We start from the raw sequence: 19236 nt of genomic DNA on the forward strand, positions 1-19236 counted from the left end.
GTTTGAAAGCGGTGGCCGCAGTAATCATAAATATAGAAGAGGCCAGAAAACTCACGATGGGCCAGAAAATGATTGTGCTAGTGTCCCACACTGTGTCTGCTGTACTAGAACAGAAAGGTGGCCATTGGTTGTCACCTTCCAGATTCCTAAAGTACCAAGCAATCCTAGCTGAATCAGATGACGTAACCATTCAAGTAACTAACATTGTGAATCCAGCCTCATTTCTAGAAGGAAGAATGTCAGCAGAACCAATAGAGCATGACTGCCTAGAAACCATCGAAGCAGTCTACTCCAGTCGCCCGGATCTCAAAGAAGAGCCATTTGAAGATGCAGACAACTGGTTCTCGGACGGCAGCAGCTTCGTGAAGCAAGGAGTAAGAATGGCAGGCTATGCAGTAACCACAACGGAAGAGGTAATCGAATCAAATCCTTTACCTGCAGGGACCTCAGCCCAAAAGGCAGAATTAATAGCTCTTACCCGAGCTCTGGAATTAGCAGAAGGCATACGAATTAATATTTGGACAGACTCTAAGTATGCCTTCTCCGTCGTACATGCTCATGGAGCAATTTGGAAAGAAAGGGGACTGCTAACCGCCCAAGGGAAAACAGTCAAACACGCAGAAGAAATTCTACGATTGTTAGAAGCAGTCCAACTCCCAGCACAAGTGGCCATAATGCATTGCAAAGGACACCTAAAAGGTAACACTGTTCCAGAGATAGGAAATAGGAAAGCTGATGCAGAAGCTAAATTAGCTGCTGCAAGAACCAAGGAAGTGGTTGTAACAGCTCTAATACCAGAAGAGCTAAATACCGACTTCCAACCAGATTATCAGGACTCAGATCATAGATGGATTCAAAAGAACAAGGGCAAATTATTAGATAATGGATGGGGTCAATTAGAAACAGGACAATTAATAATACCAGAGAAGTTAATGTGGCAATTTGTGAAAACAGAACATGAGAAAACACATTGGAGTTTAGACCCGCTTTACCAGTATTTGCAAACTAGAATAGCAGGGCCAAAATTATTCACTACTGTAAAACAAGTTACAACCCAATGCGAACGATGCCTGAAGAATAACCCAAATACAGGGACCAAGATACATCAGGGAGCAATAAATCGAGGTAAATTCCCAGGTGAAGTATGGCAGATTGATTTCTCTGAACTCCCAAGAAAAGGGGGGGTATAGGTACCTATTGGTACTAACTGATACATTTTCTGGGTGGCCTGAAGCATTTCCCTGCAGAACAAACAAGGAGAGGGAGGTAACTAAAGTTTTGTTAAACGAAATTATACCACGATTTGGAATACCAAGGAGTATATCCTCAGACAGAGGTACACATTTCTGTGCAAAAGTTGTGAGAGCAATAAGCAAAGCATTGCAGATTAAATGGCAATTACATACGCCCTACAGGCCACAAGCTAGTGGGCAAGTAGAAAAGATGAATCATCTCATCAAACAACAAATTGCTAAAATATGTCAAGAAACTAATTTACAATGGTACCAAGCTCTGCCTATTGCTCTGATTAGATTGAGGGTCAAACCTCGATCAAAAGAAAAGTTGAGCCCGTTTGAAATTCTGTACGGTAGACCTTATGCTATGCAAGTTGTAAATAGTGATGTTGTAGACCAAATAGGCAATCAATATATATATGATTATGTAATTGCTGTAGGAAAACATTTTGATAAAAATGCTGCAGTAGTAGTAGAACACCAGCCCAAGCAACCTGACTGTAAATTGCATCCATTTAACCCCGGTGATTGGGTGTATGTTAAGAATCTTTTAGGAAAACCCCTACAAGAAAAGTGGGAGGGACCTTTCCAAGTGCTGCTGACCACCTTCACCGCGGTTAGGATCAAGGAGCGACCTACATGGATTTACTACTCTCGAGTCAAGAAAGCTCCAGAAGATAAGCAAGAAAACTCCACGTCATGAAGCCGACGTCCTTCCAAATTACTTCGACCTGGACCGTTGGACTTTTGATAAGTATAGTTTTATCCCAAAACTCTACTTCTGAAGGACCGTGGTCTAATGCTTACATAGAATTACCTTTCGAAGGTGATTTCCCAGAAATGGAGATTTATATTTTACATAACAAGCAACCTTACACGCCGGACCCAGGTTATCTCATAGCACAAAAGGGGGACCAATTTCAAATAGGGTGTCGAGAAGTTGAGGGACTAATAGGAAAAACAGATAAACTAACACTGATGATTAAATTCTGGCCAGATGAATCTAAACAGGATTTAATCACTTATAGCCAAATAAAAAAGGTCAGCCCATTGTTTGGATTCAACGGCCAGGACCAATCTCATGTCAGTGGGATAGTTTTGAAGGAGGCAGAGCACAATGTGAAATTCTATTCGAGTTAAATCATTCAGTGACATTCACCTGTAATAGGGAAGGAAACCCTCCAGGTGTTGACACCGTTAGAAAAAGAATTTCACTAGCTAAAGACCCATCTCGTGAAATCACTCCACAAGTAGAATGTAGAAGAATACATAATTTCACTTTGATAGGACCTCAAGTAATAAGACAGTCAAACGAGTTGAAGTTACTACTAAATCCTACATATTCTCTAAAGAAGGTACAGATGAACATTCAAACAGACATTACACACTTACAAGAAGATTGCCAGCCGTTCGTAAAGCAAAGTCTCAAAGGCTGGAATGCCTGGTTAGCGACTAGGTCACTTCACAAACGAACACAAAGAGATATAAGTGGATGGATTGGCACAGGGTTTGGTATAATGAACACCATAGACCAAGAGGTAATACTAAATAAGTTGAGTACCGTCACTTCCAATCTAGGTAAGCTTAAAGTACCTTTAAGCTCATCTATGCTAACTTTAGCAGAAACACAATCCTTAGTAGTTAAATTGATGGCTCTAATAGCTGACCACACCGCTGAAGATTTTGTCAAGGTTGCTGATTACGCTGGAGATATTAGCAAAGAAGTTGCACTTGCTATCCAGTGCGTTCAAACACAACAATGGATACAGTCAGTAGCGGCAGGAATATTGAGAGAAGGGATGTCAGGTATACTACCTCAAGAAATAAGAGAAACGATATTAAGAGATAGCTCCACTACACGATTTGAAATAGACCACCAGGCTTGGTGGCAATTAGTTAATTTTACCTATGATCCACAACAAGAACATGTTGAGGCCTATGTCCTCACCATCAGCGCTGCAGAAGAGAGAGCTATCTTCCCCATTCTAACATTAGGAACTATACATCAAGATGTCATTGTCAGACCTGTAGATCATAATGTCTGGGCAAACTATGACAACACTAAGAATAAGTGGCAATCAATTAGCACAGAAGCATGTATTCCTAAAGGACAATTAGGTTATATTTGCGAAAATGCCATAGTAGAAGCTGAAGACTTATGCTTAGATGCTGAAGACAGTATATGCACTTTTGAAATGCTTCCGCACAATAGAACCCGATCACAAGTATTCTATATAGGAAATGGATGCGCTTGTATTAGAACCCCTTGTGTTGATGTAGTAATAGATAATTGTCTTGAAGTGACTAATGATACTAACTTTTGTATATGTAACTTCACCAAAATTGTAGGTTGTGACTTTAGCTATACTGCACCCATAACCACACAGCAGTTAATCGAGGCTGAGTACACTTTGTATCATGAAGTACCCAAACTACAGATAGGCATGGATACTAAGCTTCTCAAAGAAATGCTTATGCATCCTGAAGTAAGAAAGTTAGCTCGAAAGGTGAATCAAACGACCCAACGCATGGTGTGGCAAGTAGAGCATAATTCAGAAGGTATAAAGAATATTTTGACGAAAGTTGCACAAGTAGGTCAACATCACTGGTGGGACATTTTCACAGGGTACTCTCCAACAGCAACTCAAGTCTTTCACTACCTAGTACACCCCATATTGATTATAGCTATAGGCATGCTCTTGTTAACCCTCATGAACATATGCCTGTGGTGTAAGTTAAGGTCCATGGTCAAGAGAACCCAAATGATCTGGGCAATGATAAAAGCATATCAGCGCCCTTTAGGATTAGAACTTGACGAAGGAATTCGTAAGTTCTAAGAAAAGGGGGGAAATGAAGCCAGGTAACACCTGAAAAGCGAATTTAAGCAATATAAAGAGTTAAGCACAAAATGTAAAAGCAAGCTTTAGCAAGGCACATAGAATTCAGCATTTAGAAAGCGGAGGCAATAAATTCACTGAGGTACAGGTCGCGCTGACACAGAAGAACATAAACATGAACAGAAAATGCTAGTACACACAAAAAGAGACATATGGGGAGGAAACCAAAGAGATAAAGAGAGGGACATGCCAAGAAATTAGGTATTGGTGCCAAATACCGAAACTCTCTGCCAAATTCATAAGGAAGCTACCCAAATTAGGGAAGGTTCAAAAGTTTAGGAGGATGATGATGAAAAGGACACGAGGTTCATGATGAAGGAAGACCGGAACTCCCACCGAAGTTCTCCCCAAATTAAGGACCACGCCTCTAACTCCGCCTCAACTCCACCTGTTATGAATATTAAAAGTAGATGTTGCAATGTAATGAATATTCATAATATATGATGTAATTGCTTGGCAAAACGTGTATAAAAGTTGGATTGTGTGTTTCTCGAGTTGGAGCAGTTTGTCCAGGGCGACCTGGCTGCTCCCCGGCCGTGAAATAAATACCTCCTGCTTATAGACTGAAATTCTGTCTCTGAGCAGTCTCTCCGCGCCTTGTTTTGGGGCATAAAATTGGCATCAACTACAGTCCAGATAATGATTTTTAGAGCAGACGGGATCATCAGTGGACAAACTGAAAACAGTGTGTGGTTAAACTCTCTCTGCAATCACAGGCCATAACGCAGTTCGATTCATAAACGTCCATGGTTGTCTTTAGACCACCAAGACTGGTTTTAAAAATACCCTTCTGAAAGGTAGCAGTTGGTTTTTGCACTGTCTAGGTCTGTTGGAGAATTGTCAGTATTTCCGCCCAAAGCCACATTTACAGTCAGAGAACCAAACTCAAGGGTCTGTCTTCAAACTTGGTCTGTGACTTGGCACCTTCGTTACTCGGATGCAGTGAGTGATACAAAGTGGAGATCACGGGTTATAGGATTATGCCCACAACAGTGCTAAATTACCTAAGGTTTTTCTCTCCCCCAATTTTTGTTTTATCTTTTAATTTGTTTTTTTCATTCCCAATTCTTTCAGGTGCTCCACATTCAGGGCTTTTAATTAATTAGTTTTTATTTCTTTTTTTTTTTTTTTCTTTTTTTTGTTAATAACAGTGTTAGGGAATCCTCATGGAAATGGCCTTTCTTAAGTGTTAGGGGCCATCTCAAACTGTCCGAGGGGTACAGAAGCAAGCTTAGAAGTGCTGCTATTGTCCAGCAAGGAGAAAAAGTTGAGGGGTGCAAATCAATGGGAGATTCAAACAGTTCTCTTCCACCCTATGTGGGCAAGGGTGTTTTTTTTCTTTTTTTTTTTTTGTTTTAATAAGGAATAAGGAGTCCAAAACACAGAAAAAAGTGCTCTCCATCACAACAACTCGTATTGGCGAAGGTGCATGCGCTGAATAATGTCCCGACAGTCATTGAAAACCCTCCGGATGTTCTCTGTGTCCACGGCACACGTGAAGTGAGGGTAGCAGTAGTGCCTTCCATCTCCACTTGCTGTGCTGATTCTCTGTGGAAAGTAAGAGAGAGATTTCAAATAAACGGGTTAAAATAAAACTGACTGGGCAACTCCCCCCACCACGTTCTCAAAACGCGGCCGAGCGGAGGCGAAGACGCCTCTGTGGGAGTTGTGTCTTCACAGGGTGGGACTAAGTGGTGAAACACCCACAACTTTTCACCCTCTCACCTAAACCATGAAATTTAAAATGAGTGAAATCACACGGTGAGAAGGTCACTGCAAACTGGGGAATTCCAGAGTGGAATGAGAGCTCAAAAAAGTGCCATTATTTATACACAGCTCTGGTGAATTTGGCAACACAACTCCTAGTCCATTCAGCCATGAGGAAAGTAGGATTTTGCCTCCCTATACAAGGTAATTTTATCTCTGCTTTACACTTACAGAAAACCTCTCTCAATATTTTATTTTGCTCCATTTTAAAATGAGTCCACAATTTGATTGCCAGGCTCACCATTATAAGTGATTGTAACAATATTTAAAAAAACCCCCATAATGTCTATTATAGCTTCAGCTAGCCAGTAAAGGGAAAGATAATATGAAAAGAACATTAATATTTGACAGATGATGCATCTTTTGATTAGTCTCTATCTTTGGAAATAATGCATGGAAGAAAAATCTGGCCCCATTTTAATGAGCAGGATTTCAATCTTGATTCTATTTGAGGTTTCTTAATTCTCACCCATTCTTTTGCTATTTAATTAGGTACTGTGTCAACAAGCAAATATCCAAATAGCAGCTGAGAAACAGCAGTAAAGCTCTTCAACATAACTGTTTTATGCAGTGTGGATGTTAAATATAAACAACACAAGAAGTGACAGCATTTTGCAATAGCAGAAGGTGCACAAGAGTTTAGGTTTGAGGAGAATCAGGTAAGAAATATCAAAAGAAAGGAAATACTTACAAGAAACTCGTCTCTAATAAAATACTTGGCCCTTGTAACTCTGGGATCCTCACCAGGCTCTGGTGTTGCTGATTAACAATAAAATAAGTATCTTATTAAAACAGATGTTTTCTGGTAATAGCACCAAAAAATCTTAAACTTGTTCTGTTTTCTGCTCATGTTTGATAGAAATATACTTGGCAAAACTGACTGTGAGATAAGACAAACCATAACATTGTTTAAAACAGCAAGATTTCAGGAGAACAAAGGAATATTACATATTTGTCATTTGGCAGGTAAGAGAAATGACCACAGGTAGAATTAGGGGGAATCCAAAGGACACATCAGTGCCAAAATGTCAGACTGTGGTCAACACCAAAGTCACATCTGTCAAGATGAAATTATTAATATATTAAATGTGTAGAAGGCAGGATTCTCTTGTTATTAGTACCTAAAAGTTAATATTAAAGTTTGGCTGAAAGACAATGAAGTTTACATCAAGTCTTAGCTGAAACTACCAGAAACATTACATAACGTGATTAACAAAGAAATGATAAATTGTAAATAAAACTTAAAAATCTTACCATCATCTGGTGTAGTGTAGCGAGCAAATTCTGGAAAGTAGTCTTCAATTTTAGATTTCCCTGCCAAAACTTTCTCTGCTAGCAAATCTTGTTTATTCAGGAAAAGGATTACTGAAATGGTCCGTAGCCACCTGTGGAAAATGGGAACACTTGAGAAGGCACAGCCTGGATCAGACAGAAACTGAGCCCAGGGCTGGAGACAAGAATGCAGCACACTGAGATAATTTTAAAAGGTTACTTTTAAACCTGAATCCTGAGGGTGTAATTCCAGGGGTGCACCCCCTGAGGTTGGTTTGTGCTGCTGATCCAAACCCATCACCCAGGGGAGCACATCCACTGCTCAGGGCACTGCTCTGTCACTGCTTTAATTACTTCAGCCATAAGGAATGACTGTTTAACAAGTGAAAGGTAAGTGGAAGAGAGGAGAAAACAAAGCAAGTGATGCAAAGGCAATCACTCCCCTCCTCCTGTGGGCAGACCAATCCCAGCAAGCTGGCTAACCTCCCCAAATCCCCTCTTTTGCCTCTTACTAACATAGTATGGATCATCCCTACAGTCAGTTTGGGTCTGCCCACTTGTGTCCCCTCCCAAACTACTGCATACCCCACCAATGGATTCACGGCAGGGGCAGAGTGAGGAACAGGGAAAGTCTTGATGTTCTGCAAACACTGCTCAGCAACAGCTACAAGATCAGTATGTTATCAGCACTGTTTGGGTAAAATCTAAACCACGGCACCGTATGAACTGTTACGGAGAAAACGAACCCTGTCCCAGCCAGGCCCAGACACAAGTTGTGACTGTAGTGCAGGGCAGGATCAGCAATTTAAGTGATATGAGCAACAAAAACTTCAATTCACAGACCTGTTGTTCCAGATACTCTTGAAGAGGTTTAGTGCTTCTTGGAGCCGATTGGTCTGATTGTCCTCTCGTATAACCATGTTGTAGCTACTGCTCGCCACCACAAATATGATAGCAGTCACATCTAAACCAAGAAATATCCTTGGTTAATACCAAACTTCAGGAGAAACATCCAGGAATCCCAAAGTTCTATAAGAAGCTGCCAGACTTCCAGCTCCATGTGGAGGACAGGCTGGGATGCTGCTGCTGGCAGCTTTCTAAGTACCACAAATCAAAAAAGAAAGTGAAGAGACCATGAAAGGCAGGCAAGGCAGGTCCCAGAAGAGAAGCTGAAAGAATGACAGAAAATGTAGAAAAGGAAGGAACTGAAGCAAGAGAGACAAACTGAAGAAATCCAAGAGGAGAATTTCAAGAAGATTTAAAATGCGTAAAGAAAATCAGGAACAACTCAGAGCTTTCAGGAAAGGACAGGGAGGCCCTTGGGGGAAGACCTCAGGACAAACAGCACTGGTGATCTGTGTGAACAGTAATAATGACAGTTGAATTCATGGGTAATTGCTCCAGTCCCCTGTAGTGTGCTATACTTGAAGGTCCCTCTCTTTCCTGGGAGGTATTCCCAGGATCACAGAATCCCATCTCTGTGTTTCTGTGTGGCTGTGCTGCTCCAGACTCTTCACAGTGACTGACTTCCAGGCTCATCTACCTCAGGCATCAGCAGCAGAAGAGATGAGTCAGACCATGAGGTAACAGGAAGAGGAAGGAGCAGAGGTAAAACCCAAACAAATCTGTTATTAATAGCACAGGAGAAAATAGTGCACAGTAGTTCCACACATACACACAGTGTTCAGGTGATACTCTGATAGTAACTGCAGCAATATACCATGAATTCCAAGTTGCATTCTACTTTATTTGTTCTGTAAGATCTCAATGTAACTTTTCTACAAAAAGATGGATAATTTCATCAATATTTTGTCCAAACAACGAAGGAGAAAAAAAATCCACCACCTCTAGCTTCCAGGAAACATGTGGAGAAAGGTTTCACATCTAAACAGAGATACAGAGTAAAAAACAGCTGCAGTGAAGGTACCTGTCACACTTCAGGCCAGACACAAAACTACCTAATTTCAACTGTGTGGGAGTTCAAAACACTGTCACCTGAACTAAACTGATGGGGACACTGGTGTTGAGAGACTCCAGATCTCACCATATGTGACACCAGGTCTAACCAGACAGATCCTCCCTACAGTCTCACTCTGCATTACTGGGTCAGTGCTGATTTGGAAAGAAGCACCATGACATAGCCATGTGGCTGCAATTATATGCCAGAATATGATATTCTGATTTTATGCATATAATAACAATTCTGTAGTTCTGTATTTTGCACAGGTACATACATATGTAAACCTCCATATGGAAGACAGAATATAGTTGGAATTTATACTCACATAGCTGGCAAATAATGCACTAAGCCACCACCAAAAAAACCTAATTAAATGAAGAGAGGGAAGCCAAAAAAAATGGACAAGCTTAAGTTATCAAACTTTAACTCCTCTCCCTCTCCCTGAAGATGTTCTATGCAGTTACAGAAGTGCACATGTCAAAAAAAATTCCAACCCATACAACTGTTGAGGTAACTCCTTATCAAGCTACATTGAAAAGATGGTGGCTTTCCCAGAGTGAGAAAATGCAGCCTTGGGCATTACAACCTTGCAGAGAACTGTTTTACAAAGCAAACAGAAATTCTGATCCTACCATTGAAACACTGGATCCATTTCCGGCGTTCATCTCGTTGCCCTCCAACATCAAACATACTGGGGAAAAAAACATAAATCCAGTCAGGACACATTTTGTGTTGGGATTTTTTGTTTGTTTGTTTGTGTCTTTATTTTTGTTTTCTCTCCCTGAACTCAAGTAGAAAAGATAAGAAATTTTAGGACTTCTGTGTCATAGAAGCTAAAAGGAATCAAGGATGATGAGAACCTGAACAGGTAAACAGTCCACCAACGTAGGCACACAGAGGTAGTGGATTTAAACCCTTTTGTTCTTTGCAATTTAAAATAAAAGCAGAAAATTGCACACCAATTTGCCTTTCCTTTTCAAGCCAGACTACTAAATCAAAAAATCAAAACATACTTGCTTTCTGCTAAATATCAACTTCAGAAACACAGAAGTCTCAATGACTCTGTAGGCTCTCCTCCAATTTACCCTGGTATTTGTCTGTGTTGTATTAACAAAATAAAAAACCCCAAAAATAGAAAGGAAAAATAAGGATACTTACTGAAAATTTACTTTATCCACCTGAAACTTGGTTTCAAAAATTCCTGATGTCAAAACTCTGCATCTGAGAAGATCCTACAGCATAAAGGGAAAGTCACTGATTCAACACAGATACTTTGTAATTTTTTAATGGAAATAAACCCCTGTTATTCCATGCTGATAGTGGATGCTGTACTGCAAAAGCAGGGACAGCATTTGAGTGTGACACAGAATGTGATGTAAGTCTTGTAAGTCAGATTTCACAGGCATTTCTGCGTATAAACATAATCCAAACAACAAAGTAATTTTTACTGGAACACTAAGTATACACAGTGCATGGCAACACCTGTGTCAGTGCCACAAATGGAAATTATGAAATGAGACAGTTGTCCCCAAAGCCGGGGGGGGCAGATAAATGGTGTAATTTCTTAACGTACCTGGTCAGATGGGGTGTACTCATTCTGTTTGACTATGTCAATCTTGTCTAGAAAACTGGGGAGAGGAAAGAAAAGGAGAAATTGTCATTCTCAAATTAGACAAACTACCCAATGCTTTAGTGACAGACAGTTGTCAGGTAAGTTTCAGTGTATTTTAATGCTCTCAGACTCCCAAAATGCTAAAAAATCATACAGTGAAATTGCTCAATTTGGGTCACTGGCCGTGCTTTCCCAGCACAAGCCAGCAGAGGGCCGAGTCCAGTTTAATTAATCCATCTGGGAATCTCACTCCAGCCCCTCCCGCCGGCTCCCTCCGCCACAAACATACCAGGAGTTTAATTTAGGTCATTTATTCATATAAATCCTACACTATAACCTGCTGCTGCTAACGGTAAGGCAATGACTCAGGTAAATTGCCTACATGTAGTTTTCCTGAAAGAAAAACAACTATTTTTAAACAACTTATCATCACTATAATTCTTTAAATAAATGAAATCCCGAAACCAATTTCAGCACAAGTTCAGTTAAGAGCGAGGGAATACTGATTTTTCTGTCAATTCTGTATCAGTGTTTCAGTTTATTGTCTGGAGCAGCAGCAGTAGTAGGCTAAATGGGTCTTCAGAGAGATATTTCATTCAAATTCATTAGGTATTACGTGAAGAGGATACCCTGGAGTCTTTTAAATTTTTTTACCAATTAACTATAACCTCCTAATTATCTTTCACTTCAACTCAAAGAGCAAAAATCTCAAGGAAGCAACTTGTTAACTCTGTTTTATTGTGGTGTTATTACAAGACTCAAATATGTGGCAAAGCAGCAGCTTGGGATGCAGATTTTACGGTGTTTGCCCCCCAATCCCACTGTCCAACACCAGGCACTGGGCAGGGATACAAAGTGCTCAGTCACCTTCCACCTCAGCAATGCCTTTACCCATCACATTAATGATTAATCAGTCTTTAAACCAATATACTTCAAGTTCCCTCTGAAATTCCTTTGCAGGAATCGTTTTCTCTCTGAAGCAGAAATCACAAAGGAAACGTGAACTTTCCCTTCTCTCAATGCACATTAACTACAGTTACAGGCAACAATTCCAAGGGGGAAAAGGGAGCCACGTCCCAGATTCATGAATCAAAAAACCAACCCCCAGTAACACCAGCACAGGTCTCAGCCCCCAGTTCCAGCCCCCTCTGCCCAACTGATTTCCTAAAACACCTAAGGAGGAGCAGGGGAAGGGGGGAAAATAATTGTATATTTTAACAACAGCTTCAGTGTAATGTCCTTTTCACCAGGAACTAGATGATCTCGTTTCAGAGACACATGAAAAGTAATTTTTCTTTACTCTGAACTACAGAATTTTAAACACATCAAAACATATCTTAATAAACACTCTACAAAAACCACGAGACAAAGTGCAAAGATCCATTTCCATCATGCACCGTGACACGGGGACAGACACACAAGGATAAAACGATGACAAACTGTGCTCTGCAATTTGCAAGCGGGATTTTTTTCCTCATCTATTCCAGGCTGTTAAGTAATTTAATTTTTTCTTTTTTTTTTTTTTTTTTTAATCCAAAGGGAAGAAATAAAACTCTTTGTTCAGTACACAGAGGATGTTAAATACAACAACCATGAGCTCCAACCAGCACGTGTTTCCACCCCATACTCTCCCCTAAGAGCACAGTTTCAGAATCACGTGGCAATTTCACAAGTTGGAGGATGCTTGAAAAATGTTCTGAACAGAACATGTTCATCAGGATATACAAAGGTGATTACTGCAATGAGCCAGCCTTTCTGTATGAATTTATCCAAGCATAACATTTTCTGCTGGGTTCTACAAGAGGTGAATTTTTGGGTTTGTTTTGGGTTTGGTTTTTTTTTTTTTGTTTTATTTTTAAACACTCTGCTAATCAGCTTAATGGATTTTGGAAACTGAAAATTAGAAAATAACAACAAGATATTGCTAAAACCTGGAACTGAAAGTACAAACCTCTTACTGTTGTTTATGCAGACTATTTTTAGGCCTATGATTTCCTTGAAAAACATCAGCCACATAGGAGCAGCAGTACTGTACTTGAGATGAATTCCAACAGCAATGTTCATGCCAGGTAAAACAAGTTCGGATGGAATAAACATTTCTTCTTCCCCCCAAAACAAGTTCCAACATTCAGTAACATCTGATACTCGTAACAATACTCGTTGGAGAAGGAAGTCTTTCACTGTGTGATAGTTACCAGAAAACCCACCCTGCTTCCAGTGGCATTTTAGGGAAAATGGAGCAAAGCGATATGTTAAATAAAGATTTCCTCCTCTCCGTGTGCCTGCTCATAAAAGTCCGTCCTTTAGAAGGGGCTAAAGACATTAAAAACCAGTTTGATTTTTTGCTCAGATGTAAAGAAAGGGGATTATTCTTTCAGCTGGTCAGTGGAAAAATAAATGTATCTATAAGGAGAAAAGAGGAACAGAAATTTGGTCCAGTCTGATACACCTAAAATAAGGAGCAACAGTGGGAGTTCAGAAGAGATCAATACACTGTGTTCAGAGACTTCTCAGTCAATGTGAGTCAAGACCAAACAATTTATCCAGTAAATTAAACTAATAATCCAGTCAGATGAGAACAAAGCCTAATTCAAAATAAACACAAATTCACCATCATTAATTTCTATTTTTAATTCTTGCTATGCTCTACCCAAAACACAAGTGAGGCCACTTGAGTACTACTTTGTGTGCAGAACTCACTGCTGTGAGAGATTGTTCTAAGCCTGCTGGAGAAGTGCCCACCATCTACTGTGTCAGCAGTGAACTTACAGGGAGAAAGAGAAGTGACCTTAGTGAAATAATTCAAATAAAACTGTCAAACCACGAAACCAAATTTTATACTGCGAGCAACTCTTGCACTGAGTTACAGAGTCAGTTTTTTGCCTCTGTAAAATTTTCCCAGAGATTATATGGAAAAGCTATTTTCCAGAAAGCAAATAATTCATTCAGCATCGCTGCCAATTCTCACTTAGGGCCAGATTCTGGACATGACTAAATAACAGGATCAGCTACTGCTCTGCAAAATACTGTCACGTAGTATGAGGCACTTTTGCCTGTGTTATAAAACATCAATCCTACTATGACACATGCTAACAAAAAAAAAAAAAATAAAAAGAAGACTTTTAAGTTATTTGTAGTCAGCAACACTGAGAAGCAGCATCTCTGGGATAAGCAGCAAATGTATGTCTGAGATAGTAAAATGAAAGGTATTAATAAAAAATTAAAACTATCTGAAATAAAAAACGTGCTTTGAGTCGCTTTACTTTAGCTTAGGGAAGGAAAAACACACCTGAAAGTTTTTAAACAGATCTTTGAGACAAATAAAGTGTCTTTAATTTCAAGGGTGCACTGAGGAGACAGATTCATAGAGACAGATACACAGAAGCTTTCCTTGGCTCCTGTAGGTCAAAATAATTAAGTCATACATGTATCCCCATTTCTTTCCAAATTTTTACAAAGCTTTTTATGTCAAAACCACGTTCCAATTTCACATCAAGATATACGCTAGTACCTGATTTATTCTGGAGTTTTTTCATACAGAGAGAGTTACTTTATCCCCGTGTGGGGGGAATTTCCTGAATGGACAGTGCTGCTGCCAGACAAAGAGCTGCAGCCTGCGCTTGTTTTCCCTCCTGGAAAGGTGTGTAACACACGGAACCTTCCACCTCAGAACCAGCACAACTCCACCGTTCGGGGAAGCCCGGGAGGGGGAACTCACACTGCCTTTCCTCGAGCATTTCCTGACAGCCTTTTCAATAAACAGTAACTGAAATCTTACTCCCTGTGATCTGACGAAACGGTTGGCAGACAAGGATTATTTTTTTTTTTTTTTTGCTTTGTGAAGAAGAGCTTTTGTTTTCAGTCTAGAACAACACTGGAAAGGTCTCTTCAAACTGACAACACACCTATATTTGAAGAGCTTTATTTCCATCAGGTTTTTTTTTCTGGTCGAGTCATAACTTGAATTTGTATACAAAATGTCTCTGTTAAAAGACACACCAAGATCTCATCTTCTGTGTCAATAAGACAAATCAAGAAATCAAAATTTCAACCCCAACTAAAGACAGCATTTGTTCATAAACCTCAACAGTAGTACTAGATCTCTGAATTTGTGAAGTTTCTTGCCTCTGAAAGCCCCCAGGTATTTCACAGACAGTAAATCACACTCCCAACTCCTGCCTGCCTTCATTCAGGCTGCATTTCCTGCCTCCACCATCGCACCCCAAACGCACACCTTGCAATAACCCTGCTTTAAAGGCAGGCACTCAGGGAGCGACTTAATTGCCCAGAGCCCCTTGAGTCAGTGGAAATTTTCATTTCCACTGAGTCATGTGTTTCTACCAAGATATTACTAAGAAACTACCAGAATATTACTAAGAATTATCAAGATTTCACTAAGAATTATAGTTGCATTTACCCTGATTGCCTCTAAAAAACAGTCTTTTCAATTCAAGTTTCTATGTCCAGAAAGAAACTAATATTTGTTTACTGATCTCCCTAAAGACCAAATTGTGCCAATGCCCAAGAGATTTTTATTTATTTATCTATACCTTATCAGGACTACAAAACTAACACAACTCTCCCTAAAGTAGTTTTAAGGTGAAATTTAACTGAACATTATAAACATGAGTGTACTTTTTATTTTTCAGAACAGATCACACTTTACTTCTTCTTTACTTCCTTTTTAGTCCTTGCCATAATCTTTTATGTTATTCAGTAACAGTTTTTAAAAAGCTCAGAAGTTAACTATTTGATAAATTCTGTCTTCAGCTATGCTGTTAGTATTTATGGTATCCTGCAAACATGGACTATGTGAAACCAAACCTGTCAGGTTTTTCTTCAAAATTAAGTTAAAAATTAAAACTGGCACATCATTAGTTTTTTGTTTGTTTCTTTTTTAAAGATATACTGATATTTTCTGTTATTTGGCCACTGAAGACGTGCCACAAACACATCACTGGGCAATTAAAATTGTTCAGAAAGGCACAGCTCTTTTATTCTTTTCTAAACAAAACTAGATGGAGAAAATAAATGCCATCAAAACCTTTGCAACTACTGTAACTACTTCACAATTAGGAAAGAAAAAAAACACCTTTAGGGACAGGCACATAGGGACAGTACTGTAAGAGTATTATTGGTACGATTAGGAGAGAACTACATTGCATTTAAAAACATCTCATATACGATGTTCCTGTAAGGAAATTCTGCACGTCATTCCTCAAACATAAGGATCCCATTCTAAAGCAGATTTATACTGGAAATGAACCTCGAAATGTAGTACAAGACGTGAAAAGAAGCAAACTGAAAGACAACTCTTCAGAAATCTGTCCCAAGAAGCTGCAAATGTATTCTTGGTTTCCAACTCCAAGTCAAGGGGTTATTACAATTTCTTTATCAAAGCAGCAAGTCACATAAAAAGATTTAGAAACAGTTTAAAGCTCAGAATTTAATTATAGATGGTATTAATGCGTACATATCGCAGAAAAGTGATTCTGAGAGCGGCCCCAGCTGTAATTCCAGAAGAACCTCGAGCATTCCAGCCACTTGGAGGCGGAGGGGCACCATGGGTCTAATTTTGAAGCAAATAATGAGAAAGCTGAAAAGTATGACTCCATATATTTGGAATCATCTTGTGGTAATCAAGGTTACAGTTCCTTATATGGCGCGGAGAACATGAAGCACACACAAAAAATAGATTATTAGAAGTGGGGGGTATAAAAAACTGTGACTATCGCAAAAAAAGCCACGACTCGCTCAGCAAAGCCCCCTTAACTTTTGTGCCTCCACGAAGCTCCAACCTTGCCCTAAAATCGAGGCTGGTAACGCACCCGGCTTCCCAAACTGCCTAATTAAAACAGCGTAATCCGCCGGGAGGCATGAATGAATCGGAGACAAACCCAGCAGAAGGCAAAGCAGCCCTCCAAAAACTGCCAGCCATCGAAAAGGGAAATGGGGAAAAGGTAGGAGAAGGAGAAAAATCTATTTAAAGAGGTTGTAGTTGTCTCTTTCCCCCCACCCCCCCTCTCTGCCTGTCTAAAGTTAGTCTGGCTTAGAGGATGCACTAACTTTCCCAATCAGTTTTACATTACAGCACAAGTCCAGAAATAGCTCCCAGCCGCCTTGGCCTCTAGCACGGTTGCCATGACAATGGAACCACAGGGCTATAAATAGCTCATCAGCACCAAATCTTGTGAGACACATCTGGAATGGGGCCAGCCCAGCCCCGGCCTGACAAATAAAAATAGGCACAGGCAGTTTCAAAGGCTGGAAAGGTACAATGTGGCTGGGGCCGTGCGGAGCGGCGGGCAGGGAAACGGGTTTGATTGCTTGTTAGCACGAGATTTATTTGATAGGAGATTGGGAGAGGTATAAAAGTCACTTTATTGCATGCTAAACAGCCAGCCTTTCTCTAAGGTCTATTTTTCTTTCTTTCTCCCCCCGTTCTGCAGCACAACCATCCCGCTTTTGAAACTCTAACAATGCGGCCTTTTGCCCAGGAGACCATTAAAATAAGGGAAAACAGAAGGAAAGAAAAGAGATCTTCAAAATCCCCCCCCCCCAACTATTTCTGTACATTTTTGGCTCAAGTGTACTAAAGTGCTCCTGCGGGTCTGACAGGCATCCTGGCCGGGATCCTGCACGGGCCGGAGCGCTCTGCTCCGGTTAAATCAGTCACGGGCTGCTCGGGGCCTCCAGGAGCCTGGAGCAGGACGTGGTTCCCAAACCCTGTACCAGGCTGGAGCCATGGCTGCTCTGCCTCAGCATCATCCCCTGGACCCTCACCAGGGACTCTGTGGGCTGTGCCGAGGGTACAAACCAGCTGTGTCTGCAGCCCAGGGCAGCCCTGAGCCGAGCCTGCCGACTTGGGGGGCAGATCTGGAGTCACGGCACAACCCATCCCACTTCCAAATGGCTCCACTTGACAAAACCGCCTCTGGAGCGAGCATTTTCTTCCACTTAGTGGGTGAGAAAATGCTGTATTTTTAGCACAGACTCCTGATCAACCCATTCAATTACATCCAAATTATCTGTGTGGGAACAGAATGTTATGTCAAAAATGTTATTCAGTGTATTTGTCAATATTACCCAACAGAAGACATTTGTATAATCAGGAGATTCAATATTTTCTACAGCACAGGAAAGCAGCAGTGCAGGAATCAGACTGAAGTCGTGAGGCTTTGTTATTTCAGACGCACTGGAAGTAGTAGTCAGTGTGACACAACACAGAGAACACCACTCTCAAAATATAAAATCTTAGTTGCTCTATCAAAAACCAATACAGACTACAGATAGTGATCAAAAAAACTGCAACTATAATAAGCATTAAGCCCCAGTAAAATATCTTCCATCTGCCATAAAGGCACCGTGCACACGCTCCACGCAAACTGCACCATCAGCCCACAGGATTCCTTTAGGTCCCTACATGGATATTTTCATTTCTAAAAATTGTAGAGTAGCTTCCACCCAGGCTTAAAGCTGTATGTAAACTTCCCTCCTCTTCCCCCTGCCTTTTACCACATCCAGTTTGCTCCCCTGCCATCGGAACAACGAATGCTTCAGAAACAGCAGTTCTCACAGAAGTATTCTGGATAATGTTCTTTATAACATGCAATGCAGGATTTATTGTTTTTTATAAAGATACTCCAAGTTAGTTTAAGAGCCTATTCTCAACTGCAACTTTTGAGTTAAATTATGTAAAGAAAGACCTACATATATTTTTTTCTTCCTTAAGAAAGCAATTCATACATTACTATGAGATTGCCCCTTCTGGCTCATATAATGGACAAACTTTGTCTGGGAGGAAGATGAGAAGGAGAGGGCTGTAGAGCAGCAAACACTACATGAGGTAACCCAAACATAGCCAATATTCCAGTGCATTGCTGGAAGGACCTCCATGGCACCCCAGGATACCTACCAGTTCCCCTCTGCCATTGACTCTTCACCTTGACTGGATGCCGCTTATGGATCCCTCCTCCTCCAGTGATGGCTTTGGAGGGGTGTCCCCCCCTAAGGAGATCATCTGTGCTCCTTTACCCTGACCAAGGCCGCAGCTCACCCCAAACTCTACATCCCAAGCCCCGTTCCCAGCTCCCACATGAAACTGTTCTGCACAGCTTCCCCCACTGAGAACCAATACACAACCCCAAGCACCCGAGGCTGCTGCAGCTGCCTTCACTTCTACTTTGCAAACCTGTAGGAAGGTGTTTTCACACTCTCACAACCACCAAACCAGACTGACTAAACCCAACTCCCCCCGCGTGGCCCCGAGGTTCCCCCGCCACACAAGCCCATATATGTCAAATAACCTGGGAGCAGCCCCTCACCCCACCCCACATTACTTCAGCTGCTCCCAGGCCAAGGCTGGGAACAGAAATGAAAGGTAACGGTATGGATGAGATCACTACACCAGGATCTGATCCCAGGGCAAGCCTGGGGCGGGAACATGAGGTGAGGGAGTGGGAAGGAACATGGTGCAATCCCCATTAACTTTTT

The 19236-nt window shown here is 40.9% G+C and overlaps 1 protein-coding gene across 2 annotated transcripts in view; it reads right to left on the reverse strand.

Annotated features, from left to right (window-relative positions):
- Positions 1-5224: 5224 nt before the first annotated feature.
- Positions 5225-19236, reverse strand: part of GNAS (GNAS complex locus) — a 145445-nt gene continuing 131433 nt past the window's right edge. For both annotated transcript variants that reach the window (XM_064674112.1, XM_064674113.1), the window contains exons 6-12: positions 10705-10759; positions 10290-10363; positions 9764-9822; positions 8015-8135; positions 7154-7284; positions 6591-6658; positions 5225-5680 (exon numbers count right to left, since the gene is read on the reverse strand). In XM_064674112.1, coding sequence (XP_064530182.1) covers positions 5534-5680; positions 6591-6658; positions 7154-7284; positions 8015-8135; positions 9764-9822; positions 10290-10363; positions 10705-10759 — 655 coding nt within the window. In that variant the 3' untranslated portion in view covers positions 5225-5533. The remainder of the gene's footprint in view (positions 5681-6590; positions 6659-7153; positions 7285-8014; positions 8136-9763; positions 9823-10289; positions 10364-10704; positions 10760-19236) is intronic.

Source organism: Pseudopipra pipra, chromosome 17 (genome assembly GCF_036250125.1).
Source record: "Pseudopipra pipra isolate bDixPip1 chromosome 17, bDixPip1.hap1, whole genome shotgun sequence".
NCBI classification, from domain to species: domain Eukaryota; kingdom Metazoa; phylum Chordata; class Aves; order Passeriformes; family Pipridae; genus Pseudopipra; species Pseudopipra pipra.